The 24,276-nt window shown below is 49.9% G+C and overlaps 1 protein-coding gene across 3 annotated transcripts in view; it reads left to right on the forward strand.

Moving 5' to 3' along the window:
• The window catches only part of MVB12B (multivesicular body subunit 12B), a 193,435-nt gene that overhangs the window by 99,304 nt on the left and 69,855 nt on the right, over positions 1–24,276 (forward strand). For all 3 annotated transcript variants that reach the window (XM_027556289.1, XM_027556286.1, XM_027556287.1), the window contains exon 7: positions 11,826–11,920. In XM_027556289.1, the coding sequence (XP_027412090.1) occupies positions 11,826–11,920 (95 nt within the window). The remainder of the gene's footprint in view (positions 1–11,825; positions 11,921–24,276) is intronic.

A 24,276-nucleotide genomic window follows, 5' to 3' on the forward strand; every position in this document is an offset into this window, starting at 1 on the left:
TGGTCTTTTTGTCCCATTACTTCTCCATTCTTAGGTCTTAATTTTGAATCACCTGGAGCATGTTTTAATGTATTTCTTTCAGGGAAAGGGGCATGATCTTCTTTGTTGTCATGTTCACATATAAAAGACAACCCGGGGTTCAGAACTGTTTCATCTGTTGCGCATTCTTTCCCTTCCTGACTCTGTGGCTCCCCAGCCTTCAGCATGTCGTGTAACAGGAAAGGTGTGAGGTCACCTCCAGTGTTTGCTGGGATTCATCATGGGTCTCTGTTTACTGCCCTTTCTGGAATACTGTGAACCCCATTGGCTTCTCTATCTAGGTATTTTTTTTCTAAGATCAGGAAAATGTTTTCAGCTTTGCTGAAATATACTAGATGCACAATAAAGTGTACATATTTAAAGTATAACTTGATGAGCTTTGACATAGGTAGGTATACACCCGTGACACCATCACCAAAATCAGGATCGTGACTATATCCACCACCCCCAAAAGTTTCTCTGTGCTCCTTAGTAATATATCCTCTCTCTTCGGCCAGCAACAGATCTTCTTTCTAACCCTAGAGGTTAGTTTGCATTTTCTAGAATTTTATACAAATGGAATCATACCATGTGGATTCTTTTTTGTCTTTCTTATTTTGCTTAGCATCATCATCCTGAGATTATCCATCTTACAGGTATCACCAGTTCCGTTTTGATTGCTGAGTAGTATCCATCATATGGCTGGACCGCAACATGTTTATCCCGTCACTTGTTACTGGACATTGGGCTTGTTCTTAGTTCTTCACTCTTACATATAAAGCTGCCCAGTACCTGTGTATTGGAATCTTGGTAAAGACATATGCTTTTGCTTCTCTTGAGTGAAAATCTATCCATGTAATGGCTGTCTTGTACTAAGGGTATGTTGAAGTTTTTAAGAAATTGCAGACTGTTTTCTGAAGTGATAGTACTATTTTACATTCCTACTAACAGCGCATAGGAGTTCTAATTGCTCATTTGCTTTGTCTACAATTGATATTGTTGGTCTATTTAATTTTTGTCATTCTAAAAGACATGTAGTAATGTCTCATTGTGGTTTCAATCTGCATTTCCCTAATAACTCACTGGTAATGCTGAACATTTTTTCATGTACTGATTAACCATTTGTGTACTTTCTTTAGTGAAATGTCTGTTTAAATCATATGGTCTTTTTAGAACTGGCTTGTTAGTCTTCTCTTAGGCTGTAAGAGTTATGCATGTATCCTAGTTATAAGTCAGATGCGTGTTCACAAATATTTTCTTTAGATCTTTAGCTTGCCTTTCAATTTCTGTAATAGCGCCGTCTGAATAACAAGAGTTTTAAGTATTGGTGAAGTCCTGTATATCAACTGAAAATAGTTTGTGCTTTTTTGTGTCTTGTGTAAGAAGTCTTTGCCAAACCTAAGTTCACAACGATTTTCTCCTCTCTTTTCTTTGACAAGAGGCCACTCTACACCTGGCCAGTCGAGATGCATTTAAATAAAAAGTATCAAATCCTGGGCCTGGACTTAATAATTTATACCTTCCTCTTTTCTGGAATCTCTGTGAATCTCTTGGGTTATTTTATGTATGTGTGTGGTGTGAGGTAAGTGTCCAGGTTCTTTTTTGTTCTCTTTGCATGTGGCTATCCAATTGTTCTAGCACCATTTGCTGAAAAGATTTGTTTCCCCACTGAATTGTCTTGGCACCTTTGTTGAAAATCAGTTGATCATGTATGTGTAGGTCTATTTTTGGACTCTATCTGTTCTATTGATCTTTATGTCTGTGTTAATGCCAATACCACACTGTCTTGATTACCATAGCTTTACACTAAGTCTTGAAGTTACATAGTCTTGAAATCGGGATTTATTTAGCTCTGAGTCTCTTTATTGATTTTTGCTTAGAATCTTGGAAGCCATGTTGGCTTCTATATTTTGTTGTTTGTGGGTTGGTTGGTTTTTAATCAGGCAAGCTTTCAGTATTTTTTTTTTTTTTTGGTTTTCACTTTTAATTGTTCTAATTTCTTTCTAATACCTGGAATGTTTAGGTTGGTCTTTGTTCTCCACATTTATCAAATTTTTCCTCATCATGATCATCTTTGTTTTATTTCTTTCTCTGCATTCTGGAAACTCAAGAGGGGCAGGGGTTTATCCATGATGCTGCTGATTTAGTTTTGAGGGATTTTATTTCTGCATTATTTCTAATGCAGATAGCTTTTTCTACATACTACAGGAAATTTTTTTCCCAGAAATAATGTTCTTTTCCTCTTGTGTGACACTTTTTTTACAGGCCCTCACAAGGAGATGTATTTGTAGACTGGGTATTGGCCAAAGGGCCGGCTGTGTGCATGCCTCCTCCCCTCATCTCTCCTGGGCACTCGTTATTTGAATGATTCATCTTCCGAATCTTCATTACCTTTCTCTATTCTCGTTAGCTTTTGTAGACCCTTGGTGACCGGAGGCTAGCTGGAGCTATCACTGGCCCTACAAGTCATGTAGTACTGTTATATTTTTAAGACATGTATCATTTCACCCTCCTAGTTTGAATTTTTTTTCGTTCTTTTAAGTATTTTCAGCTAACAATTCTTTATACCAGTGAAAGTGAGTAAGCAAATGATACTTCTCATTATGGAGGGGATTGTTGTTGTTCAGTCACTCAGTTGTGTCCAGCTCTTTGCTGCCCTATGGACTGCAGCACGCCAGGCTTCCCTGTCTCTCTGCAGCACCCAGAGTTTGCTCAAACCTATGTCCACTGGGGGAAATGCTGTTTAAAAATCTAGAGTAGGCTTGTCATTCTGACTCAGGAGGCTTATGTCTGGGGAACATTCTGACCCAGAGGTCGTACAACCAGACATCTGCCTCCGCCCCACTGGCCGGATGTTGAGTCTTCTGCAGAGTTATGGTTAACACATTATCCCCTATTAGTAGTTTTCAAACCTTTTGGTCTAGGACTTTTGTTTGTTTGTTTTGACGTGGACCATTTTTAAAGCTTATTGAATTTGTTACAATATTGCTTCTGTTGCTTATGTTCTGGGTTGTTTTGTTTTTTTTTTTTTGGCCTTGAGGCATGTGGAATCTTGGCTCCCTGATGAGGGATCAAACCTGCACCCCCTGCCTTGGAAGGTGAAGTCTTAACCATTGGACTGCCCAAGAAGTCCCAAGGTCTTACAAACTGAGGATTCCCTCTTGCTGGGGAAAAACAAATTGAGAATTAAGACTAACTTTTGTCTGTGTAGGTTATATATATCTATATTTATTGTTGTCATTATTTAGTTGCTATGTCATGTCCGACTCTCTTGCCACCCCATGCATTGTAGCCCACCAGGCTCCTCTATCCATGGGATTTTCCTTCTCCAGGGATCTTCCCAACCCAGGGATTGAACCTGCATCCCCTGCATTGCAGGCAGAGTCTTTACCACTGAGTCACCAGAGAAGCCTTGTCTATATTTACCTTATAAAAATTAAAATTCAGAAAAATGTAAAACATGAGACTACCTATGCAAACACCAGAGTGATGACAGCCTCACGAGTCACACAGCTTCTGGAAATTTTTTCTGCCTACTTGTGAGGATGGAGAAGGAAATGGCAACCCACTCCGGTATTCTTGCCTGGAAAATCCCATGGATGGAGAAGCCTGGTAGGCTACAGTCCATGGGGTTGCAAAGAGTTGGACATGACTGAGCGACTTCACTTTCACTTTTTGAGGATAAGCAGGGAAAAGACCAGTGATGTCATATTATTATGAAAGTAGCAGTGACCCAGTGGACTCCCTGAGTCTGAGGAGCCCCCGGAGGTCCCCAGAGCACATTCAGAAAACTGCTGCCAGAAGGTAGTCTTAGTTTAAAATACAGCAGAAAACAATGGCAATTGTGATTTTAACACCACAGAGTGCATTGGTTGCAAGGGTGCGTGTAGGGGGTGGGACATAAAAGTAGCATCCATCTCTAACCACGAGGCTGCCTCTGCCGTTCCAGCAGCCACTGGCCCCTCGGCGCTGCCCTCTGATGGTCTGAGAGGAGAGCGAGCATCGTGGCTGCCTGGGCAGGGCCATCTTCATTACATGTGGCCACTGGGTTCAGAAGATTAATAGCAACATTTTAAAAATTCACACAGACCTGGAATCAGCACGAGAAAATACAGATTTAAATTAACAAGGAAAAAGCAGAATCCCATCAAAGGAAATAAATCGTACTGGCAACTATTGTCACATAATAAAATGTATTCTATAACTGAAGGGCTTTTATATGGAGCTGTCTGCGGCTTAGTGGCCATGTTAATTGAATAAGGTGCCAAAGACTGACTTGGGGGAGAAAAATGAAATTTCCCTCAGCCTCTATTTATCAGGAGCTGTTGTCGGCAGCACGTGTGATGCTGACCTACTTGTTACAGAACAGCCAGGGCCCCTGCAGGCAGACATGATGGCTCTCGGGGTGTACCTGGTCTCCTCTGGGCTGTCCTGGAGGCAGGGGCCAGGGTGGGGAGCTTGGTAAAGCTCCCCCAGGATTCAAGGGCTCTTCTAGTTGGAATTCTCCAGTGACCGAACAGATTTTGGGATCATGATCCATCATTTGAGTCAAGAGGCAGAAATTGTTGTCCTCTAATGGTCAGTGCCCTGTGCCAGTGGTCCAGAACCTACTGGGGATGATAGCCGAGGGTCTTCATCTCTAGGTGACCCCCAAGATAGAGCCAGTTTCATGAGTTCTTGGGTTTGCTTCTCCTTGGTCTGCTGGTAATCTTTATGAACACACTTAAAATCTAAAGCATACTCTTCTAGATCAATAGAGAGTGGTCTGGAGGGATCACAAAGTGATCAATAGCTTGGGGTCCATTGAAATGACTCCAGTGAAACTGCTGTCTGTGGGGGCCCCAGCCAGCATCATGTTCACAGACTTCTCAGCTTTGTTTGATGCCATCGAGTACCAACTCTTGTAACTCCCCTAGGCTTAGGTACTTCGGAACACCTGAGCATTTAGTGCCATGATCTACTGAAGTGCCTGGCTCTTTCTTTCCTCCTCCAGTAACCCCCAGTGTCATGAGTCAGGCATTCCTTCAATCTCATTAGACAATCAGGTTATGGGAAATAAGCCACAGAGTGTTGGGTTAACTGATTACAATTCCAAGTGTAAAAATAAGGATTTTATATATTTTTTCTCAGTAGATGGCTATGGTAATGGGCATGGGCCCAGGCTATTAGTCTTCTAAAATATTTCAAGTGACTAAAACATTTTATCAAATGGCTGTACAATAATTTTTTAAGTAGTCCCCTATTTGATCTCTAATTTGACTCAAGTTTTTTGGCTTTGTAGGCAGTGCCATGATGAATGTAATTCTTGTTTGCATAAAAATATTCATGAATCAGAAATAGTCACATTTTCCAAACTATTACCCAGCCCAGCCCCAGGGATGAAAAGACAGTGGGAAGCCCTCCCCAGTGATCTCTAATTGCAGGTCAGAGTCAGAGTCATTCATTTTTTCAGCAGCATTGGGTGATCTTGTATGGTTCTCCCTAATGTTTTCTTAAATGCCCGCTGTGTGCCGGCCACAGTTGTAGACACTGTGGATGTGGTAGAAAGCACCACGGAGATCATATTCTGGTGGCGTGTAAACAGATCAACAGTCTTACAGAGCTGGAAGGGCTCTGTAGAAGGGGGAAGTGATGGGAGAGCCACAGGGGAGGCGGGGTGCCTCCCACAGGAGGAAACAGCAAGTGCAAAGCCCCAAAGCAGGAATGAGAGTGGGGAGGGGAGGACCAAAGGCAGCGGGTGAGGCTGCAGGGTGCAAGTGCTGGGACCACCACCAAGACCAGAGCAGAGAGGAGGGATGGGCCAGAACCGGAGAACTGGCAGCGCCTGGCAACCATGGGATTGCCAGATTTCCTTCTAGTACAGAGGGAAGGTACAGATGCGCTGTCATAGTCCTGTACTGAGGCCCTCGTGCAACTGTTAGTCGCTCAGTCATGTCTGACGCTTTGCGACCCCATGGACTGTAGCCCCTCAGGCTCCTCTATCCATGGGATTCTCCAGGCAAGAATACTGGAGTGGGTAGCCATGCCCTTCTCCAGGGGATCTTCCCATCTAGGGATCGAACCCAGGTCTCCCATATTGCAGGCAGATTCTTTACCCTCTGAGCCACCAGGGGAGACCCAAGGCCCTCATAAGTGGGACTTAATGCCAGGGAAGCAGGAAGGGGAAGAAATCAAGATAGGAGTTGTGCTCCCATGCGCTCAGTGCATCCTGGTTCTATACTGTTGGCTCTGCCTGCATCTGTGTGCTGGGAGGCAGCCTGCCCATGATGAAGGGCACCCAGCTCCTGCTGCTGGCACTGGGATTTGAACCTGTGTCGGCTGGACACTGGGGTTGGTAGCCTTCACCGCCGCACCTGCTCTGCCTTCCCAGGTAGATGGTTGGGCCATTGGTTGTCCACGTCTGTATGTAGCTCTTCCCTTGTTACCAGTTATATTGACTGTGACCAGTCGTCAGGGTCACTGAGCTAGCAAGTGGCAGAGAGGTTGGGTCCCCGGCACCATCGCTTTCCCAGGTGGACCCCAGTTTCCTGGTTGAGTGATCTCAGCCTGTGTATGGATGGTGAAGATGGTCCATCAGAGTGACTTCTGAGATGCTGATGGTGACCCCCAGGGGACTCGTGGACCCACCTTTGCATGAATTCTGGCTCACTCTCTGTCAGCTTTGCCTTGGAAGACCTACAAGTGATTGTTCCTACCTAAAAAGCTTGCTGAGAGGATCAGGCAGGTAATGTCCATGGAGGAACCCAGCCCAGTGCCTGGCAGATGGGCTCCCACCAGACGCTGAGGAATTAAGACTCTCGTTGCGCTCCAAGGTTCAGCTGACCACTGGGCCAGTCCTGCCCATCCTCACTTCCAGGCTGATCTGACACCGAGCCCCTGGGTCACTCCTCCTTCGTTGGATTTAAACCACGGGTGCCCTGTCCCCTCAGCCCGAACTGTCCACTCTCTTTAACAGGAGACCTTGATGTACCTTTGTGGCCTCCTGTCCCCATGCCCCTTCCTCCCTGCGTCCAGTAACCAGAGAAGTGATGATGCCAAAGCAGCTGTTTGTTATGTGGGGTCTTCTCCCTTCAGCCCTCTCTGGCCAGGGGTCTTCTTGCTGCTCAGATTGCTGCCCTAAAACCCCCTCCCCACCTGGTGGCTATCAGCCACCAGAGCTGAAGCTTTTGGTGACTTGACTTCAGTTGGATGGATTCCTGTTGAGCAATTAGCCTCTGAAAGAGTCAGGCCTGTGACTTGAATTCTCTTGGAATTTCCCACTTACCTGCACCAGCCCCACATTGTCTGCCCGTTGTATAGTGCTCAGAGCCTTTTCTTTCTTTTTTCCCTTGTGAATTCCTGGTCACTGCCACCACTGACTTCTTACACCGACCTGTTTTCCTCTGTAGTGTCAGGGAGTGGGGTGTGTGGTGTCATGGGTCTCCTAGAGACCTCTGAGTCTAACTGACCAAGCCCACAGGCAGAAATGCAATAGTAGAGGCAACAGCAGTTCGTGTCCAAAAAGACCCAGGGGTTTCAGTGGAGTCTGTTCAGCACTCTTAATTGTTCAGTGATCGTCTGCCCTGGGGAAGAACCTGTCCTAGAAAATGGGGTACCAACTTGATGAGAGTTGGCCTTTTCCTTGACGTGTCTTGAGACAACCAGAGTGAGAGAGGACATCCAGGCACCCAGTCCCCCCCGGGACAAGCCCAGGAAGGGTTTTTACCAAACGAGGATGCTCAGACAGAGTCTTAAAGGACCAACAGGAGATTGGAGAGGAAGTAAGGAGGAAGTGGAGACCGCAGGAGGAGGGAGCAGGGTAGACGAAGGATCAGGCCGAGGCAGACCCAGAGAATCACAACTTTCTCGCTTTCTGGTGGAGACAGGAGTGACAGGAGTGTCTGGAGAGGTGGCTGGTGTGTGAGGACGGCTCAGACCAGGGCACAGGTGCCGGTTAGGCTGCCCAGGGAAAGTGCGTGGAGTGAGAAGAGAGCTAAACCAAACCCTTGCCAACAGCAGGCCCCGCAAAGTGGAAGAGGAGCCAGGAAGGGCCATCTACGAGGGGGAAAGAGAACCAGGTCCCAGGGTGGGGGCAGAGGGAAGGGGGTTGCAGTCTGCAGGATGGGGTCAGCCAGGCAAAATCTGATGCCCTCGAAAGGCAGGCAAGCTTGGACGGAGAAGTCCTTGTGGATGGGGCAGCTGTAGAGCCAGGCAGCTTGATTCTCTGATCTACACTTCTTAAGTTCTGTGGGCCATAGAATCCCCCTGAAACTGTCTGTTTAGAGGATCACAGCAGGAGATTTGGGTGGGAAGCATTGAGTCTGCACATAGTAGGTGCTGCATAACTGCTTGCAGTTCCATGAAAACCCTCATAAAAATTGGCTGCTCTCTTCCCATCTACAGTACATCTCAATTTTTCCCCCTCACTTTCCCATAGGGAGGTAATCTTCTAAAGTTATTAATTGGAGCTTATCCCTTCTCAGCTTAAAACTCTTCAGGGTAAAGTCAGAACTTGTGCAGGGCCCTGCATGCAGTGACCCCAAAGCGCTCTCTTCAGCCGGCTTCAGGCCCTAGCCACCCCCACCTCCTTCCAAGCCCCTCTCCTCAGCCAGACCTCCTGCTGCTTAGGAGTTACCCCAGAGCCCCTCCTTGCCCCCCATCCCCAGCTCCCAGGGGGAACAGCACTTCCTGGGGGAGCGTGGAGAGTCTTCCCACTCGCCCCACATCAGCCATGGCTCCTGTAACCTGGTGGCATGTCCCTGACCCCTGCTACAGGGTTCGGTTCAGTTCAGTTACGTCGGACTCTTTGTGACCCCCTGGACTGCAGCACACCAGGCCTCCCTGTCCATCACCACCTCCCAGAGTTTACGCAAACTCCACCGACTCCATTGAGTCGGTGATGCCATCCAACCATCTCATCCTCTGTCGTCCCCTTCTCCTCCTGCCTTCAATCTTTCCCAGCATTGTGGTCTTTTCAAATGAGTCAGCTCTTCACATCAGGTGGCTGAAGCATTGGAGTTTCAGCTTCAACATCACCCCTCCCAATGAGTATTCAGGACTGATTTCCTTTAGGATGAACTGGTTGGATCTCCTTGCAATCCAAGGGACTCTCAAGAGTCTTCTCCAACACCACAGTTCAGAAGCATCAATTCTTTGGCACTCAGCTTTCTTTATAGTCCAACTCTCACATCCATACATGACTACTGAAAAACCATAGCCTTGACTAGACAGACCTTTGTTGGCAAAGTAATGTCTCTGCTTTTTAATATGCTGTCTAGGTTGGTCATAACTTTCATTCCAAGGAGTAAGCGTCTTTTCATTTCATGGCTGCAGTCACCATCTGCAGTAGGGGAGCTCTGCAAAAGCAGGACCCTGCCTGTCCTGCCACCCTGAGTCCCCCCTCCCCAGGTCTGGGTTGACTGGACCAGGGCTCCCTTGGCCATCTCTGATGGCCATCTAGCTGGTCTGGCTCTGTCTTCTCAGCCAAGGAAGAGACCCCCCTGTGCTGTCACCCGGGTTGGCCTGTCATCTGAGGTTCCGCCAACACCCTGCCTCCTCTGCAAGGGCCCTGGAGCGCTGCCACACCATGCCAGCGGCGTGGTGCGTCCTTAGGTGTGGCGTACCTTCTTAGGGCTTTCAGGGCTCAGTGGTCTCAGGGCATGGCAGTGCTGAAGCTCAGTTCTTCCCCAGCTCCTGGAAAAGGCCTCGGGGCACAGTGGGTGCAGCGCCAGCACGTGGGGCACACCAGCTGCACGAATGTGTGGCCAGCGCATGGCACAGGCCCCCGTTCTGGAGGGCCCCACACTAGGTTCAAGGCTCTGCTGTCGCCCTCTTGAAATGCTTAAAGATATTCGACACAGGTGCCCACGTTTTCACTCTACACCAGGCTGGGTTCCTGCCTTGCAGGGCCGGTATGCAGAGCCAGAAGAGAACCCAGGGATCTGCTGACCCCGAGGCCCCCGCTCAGGGCCAGCCGACCTTCTCTACAGGGCCGCCTGTCATTGTTTTAGCTCTGCTCAACCACAACCACAGTCAGTAATTTATTCTTCTGTTTGCTCAGCTCCACTGACTGAGTGCTGCGGTCGGAGGCATCGATCACCTGCTTCCACCCTCTGAAGCTCTCCTCCCCCTGCCAGGGTTCCCAAACCAGCCCATCCTCAGAGTCACTGCTCACCTGGTTCCAGGGATTTCTAGGGTGCACCCCCCCCCAGGCCTCTGAACAGACTCCCCAGGTCGGGGAGCTGAGTCTGTGTTGTTAGCGAGCTCCCAGGTGCCTAGAGCACTGCCTCTGCACTCTGACGAGCAGAACAGAGTTCAGGAACCTTCATCCAAGCGGATAGATCCCAAAGCCCATAGTGTGGCTTCTGGCATCCTTTCCTGTCTGGCTGTGGCTTTGTTTCCCACTCTAGCCCTGCAGCAGAGTGGCTCCCTGACTGCCCGTACGTAGGTCCTGTCCCCTCCTGTAACCCACATCCAGCTCGGAGGGGCTGCCACTGTAAGCCCTGCACCCCCGCCTTCATGCTGAGTGCACAGATTTTATCCTCTTTGGAGCACATCTCCTGGTGCACCCCAGTTTGTTCCAGCCCTTCTGTCCCCTGTAGCCTAGAGCTCCTTGTGGAAAGAGCTCGCCTCGGTGTCACCCTTTGATCAGGAAGGAGCCAGCAGTGCAAGTTCACAGCACATGCATCCCAGCGCCCTGTGGATACTCCTCTCACGTGAAGTGTCACCGGTCCCCCCGTGCCCAGCAAGGCCCCGCCGCCTGCTTGAGCGGCCGGCCGGATGGCACCGGTGTTCACCTTCAGGGCTCACCCCACAGCTCAGCCACCTCACTTAGAGCCCTCGGCTTTCATCTTGGCCCTGGGAGGGCCTCTGCTCCTCCTGGCCCCGTGAGAACAGGCCCCACCTCCCTCCCAGAGCCGTTCTAGAAGACTACGTGTTTGTTGTATGAAACGGGCAGCGTGCAGAACGTCAGCTTCCTTTACGTGATCGGTACCCTCCATCCCAGCCTCTCCCGTTTTGGGAATGACTGTGTGACTGGAGCTCAGGCTGCTGAGCGACTTCAAACCAGCCTGTCGTACCACGAAGGGGTGACTGTGCCCCCCAGACCTGTTGGGTTTTAAATGTCTTTCCTATTATCATCATCTTTTCTTCTCAGCATTCACTAAAAGGCAGCTGATAACCACACCAAATGGGTTATATGCTTTGAACGAGGATGCACTTACACTCTGGGCGTTGAGCCTTAATGGGCCAACACCTGTGCCATAAAAGATACACTGGGTCAATGGAAGGTGCTTTCTGAGCATCTACTGTGTGCTGCCACCTGAGGCGGACGTGTGCCGCTCACAGAATTCAGAGGAACGTGCCATTCTGATTCTCAGTGGGCCTCGTTTCCTGGGCTCACCTGGTAATAACCCCTAACATCTTCCTTCACCAAGTGCTTCCTGGGACAGGCGTGGAAGCCACTGGGTGGGTAATGGGACCAAGATGACGGGACAAACCGAGGCTTGTGTTCGGAGCTGAGCATCCTGGTCCCCTTGGTGTGCTTTGCCCAGTAAGCAGAGATCAGGGTTAAGTCACCCGCCTCCTCCAGGCACCTGGGACATCATGTAAGGCTTGGGAAACCCTTTCTTCCTCTTGGATGTCCTTCTGTGTATAGAAAAGGTAGCTGCTGATGTCCAGAAACTTCTCAATTCCTTGGGGAACTTGAGCTGCTTGGGTAGATGGAGGCCTGCTGCGCTGTGGGCTTATGGCGGCACCTGCGCTTTCTGAGCCTTGGGGACTGCTCCATGCTCCCTGTAACCTCCTTTTCTCTCCTCTGTCTTCCTCAGGCACATCTCTCTCACGCTCCCCGCTACCTTCCGAGGCAGGAACAGCACTCGGGCTGACTATGAATACCAGCACTCCAATCTCTATGCCATCTCAGGTAGGTGGGCCACCGCCAAGGGCCAGCGAGCATGCCTGTGTCCCGGGCACCACCTCCCTCTGCGCGTCTCACTTCTAACGGCACCTGTGCGTCTCGTTGCTCTTTCTTCCCCTGCAAGGGGCCTGCTCCCCACAGGGTCCAGGCCTCCCCTTTCCTCCGTGTCACCGCAGCACTTAGTGAAGGGCCAGAACCTCAGCATGTTTTGAAACTAATGATGAAAAACAGCGTGTGGGTTTCGCAAGCTTGAAGGGAGGTTTCGGAGAATAGTGACCACATTGTTCACCTGCCAGGTCCAAGCCGAGTTCCCCGCAGGGACCGGGGACTGCGCAGATCCGAGGCCCGGTGCCGCCTGCCCTCCTGTCCACATCTGTCCTCGCCTCTTGTTTCTCAAGACCGGGTTTGCGACCAGAGGGTACACAGGGGGCCTCCCTCCCGCTCCCCCCAACCCCCATCATCTGAGTCTGTGATTTCTGAACTCGGCCTTGAAATGGATAGTGTTACCTTGGCAGGAACTTCATCACAGTTTTCTTTTTCACCTTACCCAGAGAGGGAAAAACTTACAAAGCCTTATTACGGAATTGAGATTCATTAGGTGGCGGGCAGTGCAGGGGAGTTGCTAAGAGTTGAGGAAACCCACGAACTTGACTCCGATTATACAGGGGCCTCCAGTCGGAGGCCTTGGTGTATCAAGGGGAAATGGCACATCGGTGCCACTTACCAGCATGCACCCCTAATGGTGAGTGACGTTTTGAACACGGGAACATGGCATTCATTCATGTACCATAATGAACCGGTTATTTGAAAGGTAATCTTTTTTTCTAAAAATTGCAACTTCAGGGTACTAAACAGATGAAATAGAACAATGGTATAATTCGTGTCAGTATTCGTTTTTCTTTGTTATGATCGCTCCCTAATAGGTTTGGAAGGATAAGCAAAGGCCAGTTGTTCCATTTCTGGGTGGCACTCCTGCCGGGAAAGGGGAGCGACAGGGAGGTCCCCACAGCCCTCCTCCTAGCCCCATGCCAGGAGCCGAGTCCCCAAGGGGAGTGGGCTCATGTTGTCTGAGAGCAGCGTCTCCAGGGAGAATTTCTTCTGTGCTCTGGCTATTTCAGCAGAGTCGACAAGGAGCATAACAAATGTGGAAAGATGACCTATTTTGTAGAAAAGCTGGATATTTCCCCAGATGCTTAGTGGCAGAGTGGTGCAAAACAGGCCTGTGAAATCCAGCGGGGTGAAATCCCGCTCTGAATGCACATACATGCAGCTCAACCAAAGCAGATGCCTTTTTCCCCCCTCCAGCTTGCAAATTTTTTCCAGCCACAGGGTCCAGCTGCCCCCACCTCACCTGGGTTCTCTGATGGCTTTCCCAGCTGTTGACGTTTCTGCAGAGAAGGGCCCACGAAGTGAAATCTCCTCTGGTTTGGCAGGAATGTTCCTGTCTGCCCCTGGACCACTGCTTCCTTGCCCCGCAGCTTTGATGAGGTGTTGTCTGGGTTCATTTCAGCTGTTAGTTTAGCAGTACCGAGGTAACAGCCTCAAGACACAGGGGAAGCCATTCAGGAACTTCCTGTTACATTTATGTAAGTGGCAGTCAATTGGATTTTATCTTCCAAACAGAGGTAGTTGAGGCCGCAGCCCATAACAGCAGGCAGCTCAGGCCTCCTCGGCGGCTGCAGGCCCCAAATTGCTCTGCCAGGGTCCAGGACTGCTTCATTGTGAGGCTGCCAGGCGTGCCCTGCAGGGCCCGCTGGCTCCGTAAGGCCTGCAAGCTCAGCACTGGGCAACCATGGTGCAGCTGGAAAGCCTGCCCGCCCACCAGCAGCCTGCCTGCAAGCCGATCTGGCTAGAGGGAAGCAGAGACACCCTCCCCGCCGTCCCCTCCCGTTCCAACGGTGCTTGGCACCGAATGGCACGTCTCAGTTTGGTGTTGCGAAGTTAAGGTTTCAAAGGTTTATTCCAGAAACAGTCAAGGCAGCGGGTGCCGCAGGCCCAGCCCGGGCCCCGTGCCTGCTGCCATAATGGCTGGTGCTCTGCTGGTAATGGATTGAGCCACCACACTGTTCTCCTTCTAAACCAGCCCTGCACACATTCACTGCAGACCTCAGGCCCTGAGCCTTTGGTACAAACTCCTGGTCTGCTCTGGTTCATTCCTGAAAACACTTGATTACCGCTCCCTTCATTTGCAGTCCCTTCCTAAGATAAGTAGATTTCCAAACAAGGTAATCAGAAATTTGAAAAGCAGCCCACATTTCATTTGTACATATGGTTATTAAAGTGATATTTACTTTTGCATATTTTCCTAAGGGCGTACCTGTTAGGATCTCCCCTCTGTACTCTCACTGAGACAGTTCATCTGTGTCCTGCCTGCAAAGGGAGTGACACTGCTGGGGAATCTGGTATGGACCACGTGTAGCTCTGTCCCTAGCACACAGAGGTGCTCCTGAAACAGTTGTGGGAGGAAGGGAGGGAGGAAGAAAAGCTTTTAGCCCATGTCTACCTTGCCCAGGAATACCCTTTATGACATCTCAGGGAGGCGATCATTCTAAATGCTATTTGAGCCCTCCAGCAGCTGGGGCCACCACCTCCGAGCAGCCCAGCCCATCTCCGCAAGGTCCTCTGTGTTGTTCAGCTGTGCTGTCTCGCTGTGCATTCATATCCGCCCAGCCATTTGGGATACCACGCATCCCATCAGTGATGCGTGCCAACTATTCTCCACCATCCAGCCTGTGGGTAGCTCTCTCCTGCCCACAGAATTGGGGTGAGGAACTTCTAAGCCTCTGTGCCAAAATCCTGAGATGCTTACTCCCTTCTCTGCCAGCTATTACCCTCATCAGAATGGCCATGAAGCACAACTTTGATCCTCACACTTCCTCTTCCAGGAATTTCCTCTGGAAAATGCTTACAGATGTGCAAAAAAAAGACTTATCCGCAAGGGCGAGCACTGCTGCTTTTTAAATGTAATAACTCAAAAAAAGAGGTGTGGGGGGTGGATATCCTAAATGTCTAAAACAAAGGCAAGTCGGTTAAATTATGAAACCTCCATACAGTGGCCTTAACTTCTCAAGCATCAAACAGATTTTTTATTTAGATAAAAAGGTGTGCATGAATAATGCTAAGTGACAACTGGAGTGTGCAGTGTGATCTCATTTTAAAGGATATATCCACAGACCTGGAAACGTACACACACAAGACATTCACAGTGGTTTTCACTGGGTTTTCCAGCTCTTCTTTTTGTTTCTTTGCAGTGTCTCACTTTTCTATGATAGCACGTGTTATTCCCATAATAAAAAATACCGGCTTGGGGTTAATTCAGCACACTCTTGGGAAGCTTCCCAAGTGGCCACCGTCTTTTCTGAGGGCTCACAAGCCTCCGTCTGAGTGCTTCACAAGGACTTTCCCGTGGCTCAGATGGTAAAGAATCTGCCTGCAATTCAGGAGAGCCTGGGTTCGATCCTTGGGTCAGGAAGATCCCGTGGAGAAGAGAATGGTGATGCACTCCAGTTTTCTTGCCTGGAGAATCCCGTGCACAGAGGAGCCTGGTGGGCTACAGTCCATGGGGTCGCAGAGTCGGACACGACTGAGCAACTAACACTCTCACAGACTCATACTGTGCTTTCGAATTCTAACGGAAATCACTTCCAGACCACAGATCAATAGCTGCTTCTTGTCCCTTTTTGTGGACGTGATTGTCCTCTGTTGTCCCGTCCCCTGGACCCTCCTGTCCACTGATGTTCCTCCGAGATCACTGACCATCCTCTGCGTCTGCTGGCCCTCCAGTCCCCAGCTGAGCCCGAAAGCACCTGGACGCACCTGCTGCCACCTGACCTTTCTTGCCCCTCAAATCCCCCATCTCCATGGTATTCACTCTCTAAGGTTTGAGGGTGGTTTTCCTTGAAAGAGGAGATGAAGTAAAACGGTGGGTGCCTGGTGTGGCCCACTCTGTAACCCGCATATATTAGGGTCGGCAAACCACTTTTTAAACTGGTCTCACTTGTGATCCATGGCAGCTGGCAGGCGCATGCTTTCCCGGTCGTGTTCTCACTGCTGTGTCTCCCTTGGTTAGATGCCCTTAAGGTGTTGTCCCCCGGGGGGACTCTTCAAGGCCCTGTTGATTTCTCTAGATTGTGTCCCAGAGCCCCAGCTCCTAAGTTTCCTTGTCAGAACTTCTAGTGACTGTTAGTTTTCTTTTAAAGAATGTCTTCTTGCTCCTCAAAGTCTTCTATTTTGGTCCCAGGTGGTGGTGTCCTCCCTTTTTTTTTTTTTTCCTTATCATTTTTTTTTTTTTTTGATGCTTAGATGTCTGAGCACTTATTCATTTCTCTTCCACTTATTTCAGATTTAAGGTAGCTCTGAAAACACATGTAGCGAAGTGAAAATGGAAGGGGCAGAGCAGGAGTGGATGAAAATACAGGATAGCAGAGGAGGGTGCAGCCTTGGGTGGGGTTTTGCATGAAGGGGAGATTCCAGGTTTGGTCCAGAGTCAAATCTTTTTATAGACAACATAGAGACAAGCCAGTTGATCGGGAAGAATGTAACTATTCCTTTTATGAATTCTTCCGCATAGAGAGGGCCCTGTAAGGTGCTGGAAACAACAGAAGAGCCGCTTTTCCGTGAGCTTGATAACGATAGAGTGTGACCTCCTCATGTTGGAAACCCTAAATGTTTGGAAGTTGAATGCAGTGATTTTTTTTTTACTGCGCTGAGTCGTCCTTGCTGCCCACGGGCTTTCTCTAGCTGAGTGGGGGCTGCTCTAGTTGCCGTGCACATGCTTCTCATTGCAGTGGCTTCTCTTGTTGCGGAGGAGGGGCTCTAGGGCACACAGGCTTCAGTCACTGTGGCGCAAGTGCCCAGGGGCTCCGAGGCACGTGGGATCGTCCCCGACCAGGGGTCGAACCCGTGTCCCCTGCATTGGCAGGTGAGTTCTTAACCACTGGACCACCAGGGAAGCCCGAGTGAGATGTTTCTTAAGAAATGTCCTTGTGCTGGGCATCAGACCAGGGGCTGGAGACCTGGGGGACGTCAGGAAAGAGGAGCTCCCTGATGTCCTGTCCACCTTGAGGGTTTCCTGTGCCGAGGGTCCCTATAACGAGTAGCGCAATTCAGAGACCCCAGAATTGCTTTTTCCAACCTAGGAACGTCCCATCAGTCTCATGGCAGGTTTTACTTCATGAACAGGGAAGCGACACGGTAACGTTCTTTTGTTTTTGTGGTGGTTATAAACGGATTCATAGCTCCACGTGAAGAATTTTTTCCCAAAGAACTTATTTTTCTTGCTTTTGAAAAAATCAACATAGTTGTGTAAAATAGTAAAATAAAGCAGGTTCACATTAAAACCAGCACGTAATAAAGCCAAAACTCTCAAACAGCCCAGTTTGAGGGTGAGCCACACGCAGACGTGCATGGAGGCCACACGGTGCGGGGAGCACCTTTTAGTGCCTGCTGTCTTCATCTGTCCTTCAGTACCAGGCTGACCACTTAATGTGTTTTCCACGTCGTCACTTTTGAGAGTGAAAGGGGCATGGAGCTGCCCCAGACAGAGCCAGGGAACCCGGAGCCGACCTGGCCAACTGGGGGTGCAGTCACCCTGTCTTGAGCTCTTCTGGGTTTTTCAGGTTTTGGGGTTTTTTTTTCCCCTTTTTGGTTTTCTTTTTGATTGTGGAAAAGCCAGCTTATTGCCCTCCACAGCTGTTCCCTCTTAAAAACCAGTCCGTTTTCAAGATGTTTGACATCAGGAAGCATGTGAGCACGGACAAGCCCGAGTCCATCAGCAGGCAGTGTAGCCATGACCCTCATTCAGAGAGAAGGGGGATTTTATCTGAAACACAGAACCCCGTACCAGCTGTGTGACTCTGACATCAGACCAGGAAAGCGCAAAGCAATTAAAAATAATTAATGATTTCTGAATATCAGCCTTCTCCATGCAGTTTTAATCTAGTCCTCATTTAAATTGGAAGATGGACATTTAATTATCAGTATTATGAAATTCATGATTTATATATTTCATCCAACTGGATAAAATTTCTGCCACCGGCTCTTCATCTTATTATGAAAAGAAAACGAATCTGTGTGTTTTACAATGTGATCCTTTAGAAACTTGTCTATAGCATACCAAACAATTACGAATGTATTTTCCTTTCATTTTTAGTGATTGCGTTATTTCTGTCTTTCAATTAGGAGAAGAAAATCTCTCCAGGAAAGTCAGAAACAAACTTGATACTTTAATGACCATAAAGCAATGCCAGGTGGGAAAACGAGCAAAAGACTAAAACAATCGGGCATGTGAGAAATGAGAAATGCCCTTCTTTTTTGTGTGAGGTGTTCTGACTGACAGCCGTCCACGTGCCATGTTTATGCTGCAGAGTTTGCGTGTGTTTTGTGTGGGTGTCACATGTGTGGGTGAGTGCCAGCCTGCGGGTGGGTTCACAACCTCAAAGCTGGGGAAGGGCTGCTAGCTTCCAGCGGGAGCCCCAGAGTAAACGTTAGTCAGCCTCTGCATTCACAGTTACCTCTGTGGCCTGTGAATTAATGGACATGTTCTTGCGGCTTCTGTGGCCTTGAACTTCAGACCTCCCCCCACCCCCCCGCCCACTTCTTTTCATGTATCCTCCACTGAGGATTTCAGACTCACCTAGGACTGCTCAGAGTGGTGGGGGGTGAGCTGGAGGGAGGAGAGGCAGGGAACCAAGGGAGGAACGTGGGTTTGACGGGTGCCAGATGATAGCATATGGGGAAGATTCCTCAGTGGAGTGAAAAAATATATATATTTATAATAATGGTGCTCGAATCAAGAAGGAAATAAGTCATTTTAAAGGCATATAAATTTTTATCATCCCCTCTAACATGGCGTCCCTTGTCTATCCATCTCTTCCTGCCCTGACAACAAAACCGAGCACAAAGGAAACGAGGAGAAGAGCAGGCAGAACCGAGCGGGCGCGGGTGGGGACTTGCTCGAGTAGTAGATCTGTACATCCTGATGCAAAGGTGCGGGTGACAGGTGGCCAGGTTTGCTCTGTACACAACCATGTGTGTGCTGTCAGGCGCTCACACGCCGCCTTGTTGCGATTGATGAATTGCCTGCTTTCTTGATTAAACCTTCCGTCACTTAAGAAACAAAAAGCCTGTGTTTAGATGGCAGAGTGGGACACGTCAAAAAAATCTGTCTCCTTTACCTTTGTGCAGATGTTGGGCACAGACTGTAACATGTATTATTAAAATGAATGTGGCATTTACTGTGCATTATTCCTTTCCTGGGAGAAAGGACTGTAAATTATATGCTAATAATAAGCTTTAACCCTTTCGAAATGCAAAAGATTTAAGAGTGCAAATATTCATGTAGGCCCGGCTAATTGGACGTGCCTTCATACACCCAACCGTGGTTGCCGTGTCACCGGAGTTAATGAACAGCGTGTGCGGGCAGACACGCAGGGCGCTTGGGGAGCTCTCGCCTCCTGGAGGGGCTCCGCTCTGCAGTCACCTCTGCTAGGATTTTGCAGAGAGAGACCCCGAAACCCCTGGGCTGGGCTCTGGGTCACCCTTCTGACAGATGAGGGCCAGAGCCTCGTCCAGTTCCCCCGGCCCATCTTCTGGACCCGAGCATCGGGCGTGGTCCTCTGTGCTCTGTGTCCCCGCCTCCGGGGCCAGCTGGGCTCGGGCCTGGCAGGTACCTTGTTGGTACTCAAACTTCCTTGACCTGGCTTATCAGTCCCCAGTCCAGTTGCCCAGGTGGCAGACTGACGTCCCCAAAGCACACCTCTTCAGATCACGTTCACGCCAGCCCCAGACCACTGCCGACTGCGTTCATGCGTACCTCACTTGCCGAGAGTGGGGGCTGTCGATGGCCAGTCTCTCCCTGTGCGGTGTCTCTTCCTCCAGGCCCCCCAGCCCAGGTAGCTCCCGGTGTCCTCTCTCCATTGTGTCTTTCTGTGCACCTGTCCCTGCAGGTCCTGTGGCCTGATGGCCCCAGCGTCTCCTCTGCTAACCCATCCCTGACGTCCTGCTCCCACATTGCCTCTGCCACGAGGCTTGTCTCATTCCCTCCCAGTTGGGGTGCTGGTTTCCTCCCCCTCGGTTTTGTGTTGGAGCCATTTCACCTGTGAGCACGCTGAGACAGCAGAGGCTGTGTTTAGAAGAGAGGACGGAGGCTGTCTTCACTCCTTTTTGAGTCATTGAGGATGTTATTAAAGGCAGAGAGAGAAGAACGACTGTTCACTTCTCTCTTCATTCAGCAGACAGCGCTGCCGTGTGCCAGGCCCCGTGTTCCCACTTCCAGGGCAGCAGGAAGGTTCAGCATGTGACTGACAGAGCATTTGGGGTCAGAAGCGCATGCAGCCATCGCACAGAGCCACCGTGAATGGCCGCACAGGTGGTGTGCTGAATAACCCACACAAATGGTTCCCAGGTAGAGCTGTGCAAGGGCCCTGTGTTACGTGGCCCTGGGCAAGTCGCTCGATGCTAGTTATTCACCCCTCCCTGGTGGCTCAGATGGTGAAGAATCTGCCCGCAATGTGGGAGACCTGGGTTCAAGCTCTAGGTCAGGAAGCTTCCCCTGGAGAAGGGAATGGCCCACTCCAGTATTCTTGCCTGGAGAATCCCCATGGACAGAGAAGCCTGACAGTTACAGTCCATGGGGTCGCAAAGAGCCAGACATGACTGAGTGACTAACACTCTCACTCTCGAGACAATGCAGTAACCGCCTGTTGCCTTCTTGTTACGAGGGTCCAGGACGTGTGAGAGTATTTCATAAATCGGGAAGCACCTCCCCTGCCGGAGCCCAGAGGTTTGTTGAGAATTATCACCCAGGGCACACTGGCTCATCTTCTCAGTCCTGCGCTCCGTTGTATGATTTTGTGCGTAAGATTTCTTCTCAGCAGTCGGCGTGCTCTGAGTGCTCAGGGAAGACGTCTTCCTGGGGCCGGAGAAACTTGCAGTAAAAGCTCTGGCGCAGCTCCGCTGGGCACCACCCAGAAAGGAAACGTCCTGTCACGCGTTGTCACTTAGACGTGGGCTGTTTTGCGTGGCCAGTGGCCCACAAGCCCTTTCTCGGGAAAGTGACGGGATGCTGGTGTGGGGGCAGGAAGGGAAGACGCGCTTGGCAGAGTGAGCCGGGGACCTCCATAAAATCTTGCAACACGCCTTTGGTTTTTCGGAGGAAAAGTGCTTGCGGCGGGGGGTTGGGTGTGCTGCTTTCGTCTCCAGGTTTTCATTTCTGCTCTTCCTGTGCTCCCCCGGCAGGAGAAAGTTAAGACTTTTTCCAGTTTCGTCATGGTGAAAAATAAAAATATAATGAGGTGACGGATACTTGAGTGTTCTTAAAAGATGGCCACCCCCTGCTGTGCCTTCATTCTCCATATTTTTCTTTCACGTGTGGCAGAGAGTAGGCGGCGTTGGTTTAATGGGCCACGTCCCCCTCCCTCTTAAATCCTTGAGTGAGGCAGCTGAGAGGTGGTGGGAAGATTCTGGGCAGGAGCCAGAAGGGTAGGTGCAACGAAGTTTCTGCCACAGACCTGCCCAGTGACGTCAGGCACAGCACCAAGCCTTTCTGGACCTGATGCCCCCGTCTCTCAACATCAGTAATTGCAATAATGTTAATCATTCAATTGTAGCAATAGTTCAGCTCATGTTTTTTGGAAGCATCCTCTGTGTCTGCCATTGTCTGGCATCTAGGGGAGCAGTGATAACACCTCCAGGGGCTGGGGCCGTGTGGGAAGGAGCTTGTGTGGTTTTCACATTGGGATACCCGAGACGTTACCAGCAAATGCACACTTACTGCCTCCACACTTCAGAGAAATGCCATCCAAACGCTGTCTTGACCATAAAGGTCCCACACGTGGACAGAGAAAAACCATCTCTCTGATACTTTCTCTCTGCATGTGTATCTTCTTTGTCTAGTCTTTAAGCAGAAATATGTCTCCATTTCCCATCATAGTTCGCTTCCTGGCAGGCAGCGTGACTGTGGTCCTTTCTGAAGGCCTAGCCAGAGAAAGGGCTACCCAGGTGGCGCTAGTGGTAAAGAACCCTCCCACCCAAGCAGGAAAATGCAAGAGACCCAGGTTCCATCCATGGGTCAGGAAGATCCCCTGGAGAAGGAAATAGCAACCCACTCCAGTATTCTCGCCTGGAGAATCCCATGGACAGAGGAGCCTGTGGTCCATAGGGTCGCTAAGAGTCGGACACGACTGAAGCGACTTAGCACGCAGCCAGAGAAATGCTGAAAACAAATAGAAGACGCTCAATCTCAGCTCTTCATCTGCTCTTAGCACTTCTTCAGAGGTTTTCTCTGGGGTGAGTGAAGTCATCGGGGTTACCAAACACTCCTGCCTAGGAGCAGCTTGTATCAAACTAGCCTTTTGTTTCTCTTTATACCTGTGTCTCTGTCTTGCAGTAACAGACTATCAGCTGAGAGGGAAAAAAATGATATAATTAAGGTAACTTCTTTAAGCACATTTTGGGAGCTGAAGTTGTTTTTGCTTTTATTAAAATGGATCACTTTAATTTATTTTAATAAATCTAACCTTCCTTTAGACTTACCATGTACAAAACTCTGTTGTAAGCCCTTTCCATGCATTTTGTTATTTAATCCCAGCAAATCCTTATCAATAACCTTACAGAAAACCTCTCGGGGTTTGTACTGTTACTGCTGTGATCTCTGTTTTACAGATAGAGCTTCCAGTGTTGCTGAGTCCCCATGTTCAAGCCTTGTTCAAAGCCTTAGAGAATGAATCCCTGTAATAATAATGAAAGTCAAGCCACTTGGTTGTGTCTGACTGAGTACAGTCCATGGAATTCTCCAGGCCAGAATACTGGAGTGGGTAGCCTTTCCCTTCTCCAAGGGACCTTCCCAACCCAGGGATCAAAGCCAGGTCTCCTGCATTGCAGGCAGATTCTATACATTAATATGACAATAATAATAATAAATATTGTGCAGGTGGAGAAACTGAGGTTTGAGAGTGATTTACCCATAGTTAGCAGTGCTAGTCAGTGGAAGGGCTGACATTCAAGCCCAACCAGCCCCTCAGCTCTCCGCCACTACCCTGGGGACAATTCCTCCTAGCTGGGGACCCTGTCCCTCCGTGTGTCAAGCGACGCTGGAAGGACACACACTAGAGTGGCTCACACGAGGACTCATCGGCTTATTAGGTCTCAGTGTAGTTTAACCTCAGGTGGCCCCTGGACCATCGTCTCTGGGACCTCGTCAGAGTGAGGCCTTCATGCTTGACAGAAGATGCCCTCCCTGACCCCCGCACCCTCAGGGCGCCTCCAGGGGTAAGTGTGGGTCCTGCTGGGCAGAACAGTGCAGAGCTGAGCACACAGCCCCTCTCGTAAAGCTGAGTGGCCTTAGGCAAGGGCCTTCACCTTTCTGGGCCTCAGTTTCCTCGTCTGTCAGATGGGAACAGCAGTGGTTTGCAGTGAGGATTGGAACCGAGCCTGGCACATAGGAGGTGCTGCAGGGGTGCCCTTATGATTGCAATTATCCCACAGCTCCTCCCTCCGCCCCGTCTCAGATCCTTTCCAGACCAGCAAGGGCAACACTCCGGATGCTTCAAGGAACCTCCCCGCCATTAGCAGGCAAGGCTGCTGCTGGTCCTGCTGTTGGAAACCTCTGTCTGGGGTTGGGGGAGCTCTGGGCACCTGGGTGTCCCCTTGCCGTGGTCTTCCCTCAGCCCTGAGGTGACAGTGGCCAGCCCAGACACACCTTCTCACGTCTTGGGACTGAACTGTAGGCGTCTCCCCCGACTCCAGCTCTCTGAACCCTGCACACAGCAGGGCTCCTACATGAACTGACAGTCACCGTAGTGCCACCTGCTCTGAAGCTTCACCCTCTAGGTTGGGCTTCCTAAAGTGCCAGCCTCTACCGAGGTGACCGAGCTGTTCCAGACCCTGTGCGACCCCATGTGCTCCTGGTCCCAGGTCCCCTCCTGCCGGCTCCGCTGCCTGAGTTCTGCTGCCGTCTGTGTGTCCCCACTTCCAGGCTCCAGCCTGGCTGACCTACCTCAGTAGTCCTCGGGGATCAGCTGCCAGGTGGGCGTCTGTAGACTCCTGATGACTTAGTAATGATGGGAGAGTTGGTAGAACTCGGGGAGCGGCTGGACGGCTACACAGGATCCCATGATGAGACGGGAAGTTTTCTCTGTCCCCCACACAGGATGTCAGGATGGGTGCATTTAACTGCTGGCCTCAGGACCAAAGAGTTCTGATCTGTTCTGTAGCAACGAAGCCACTTTTCCCGTGGACGGAATACCTGCATCCATCTGTTGTTGTGCGTTTGGCGTCCGTGTCCTGAATACCCAGTACTTTTTTTCCCCATCTGTTTATAAATGGCCAGTGACGGTCTTAACCTGTTTATGTTTAAAGAACAG

Source organism: Bos indicus x Bos taurus, chromosome 11 (assembly GCF_003369695.1).
Source record: "Bos indicus x Bos taurus breed Angus x Brahman F1 hybrid chromosome 11, Bos_hybrid_MaternalHap_v2.0, whole genome shotgun sequence".
Lineage (NCBI taxonomy): Eukaryota > Metazoa > Chordata > Mammalia > Artiodactyla > Bovidae > Bos > Bos indicus x Bos taurus.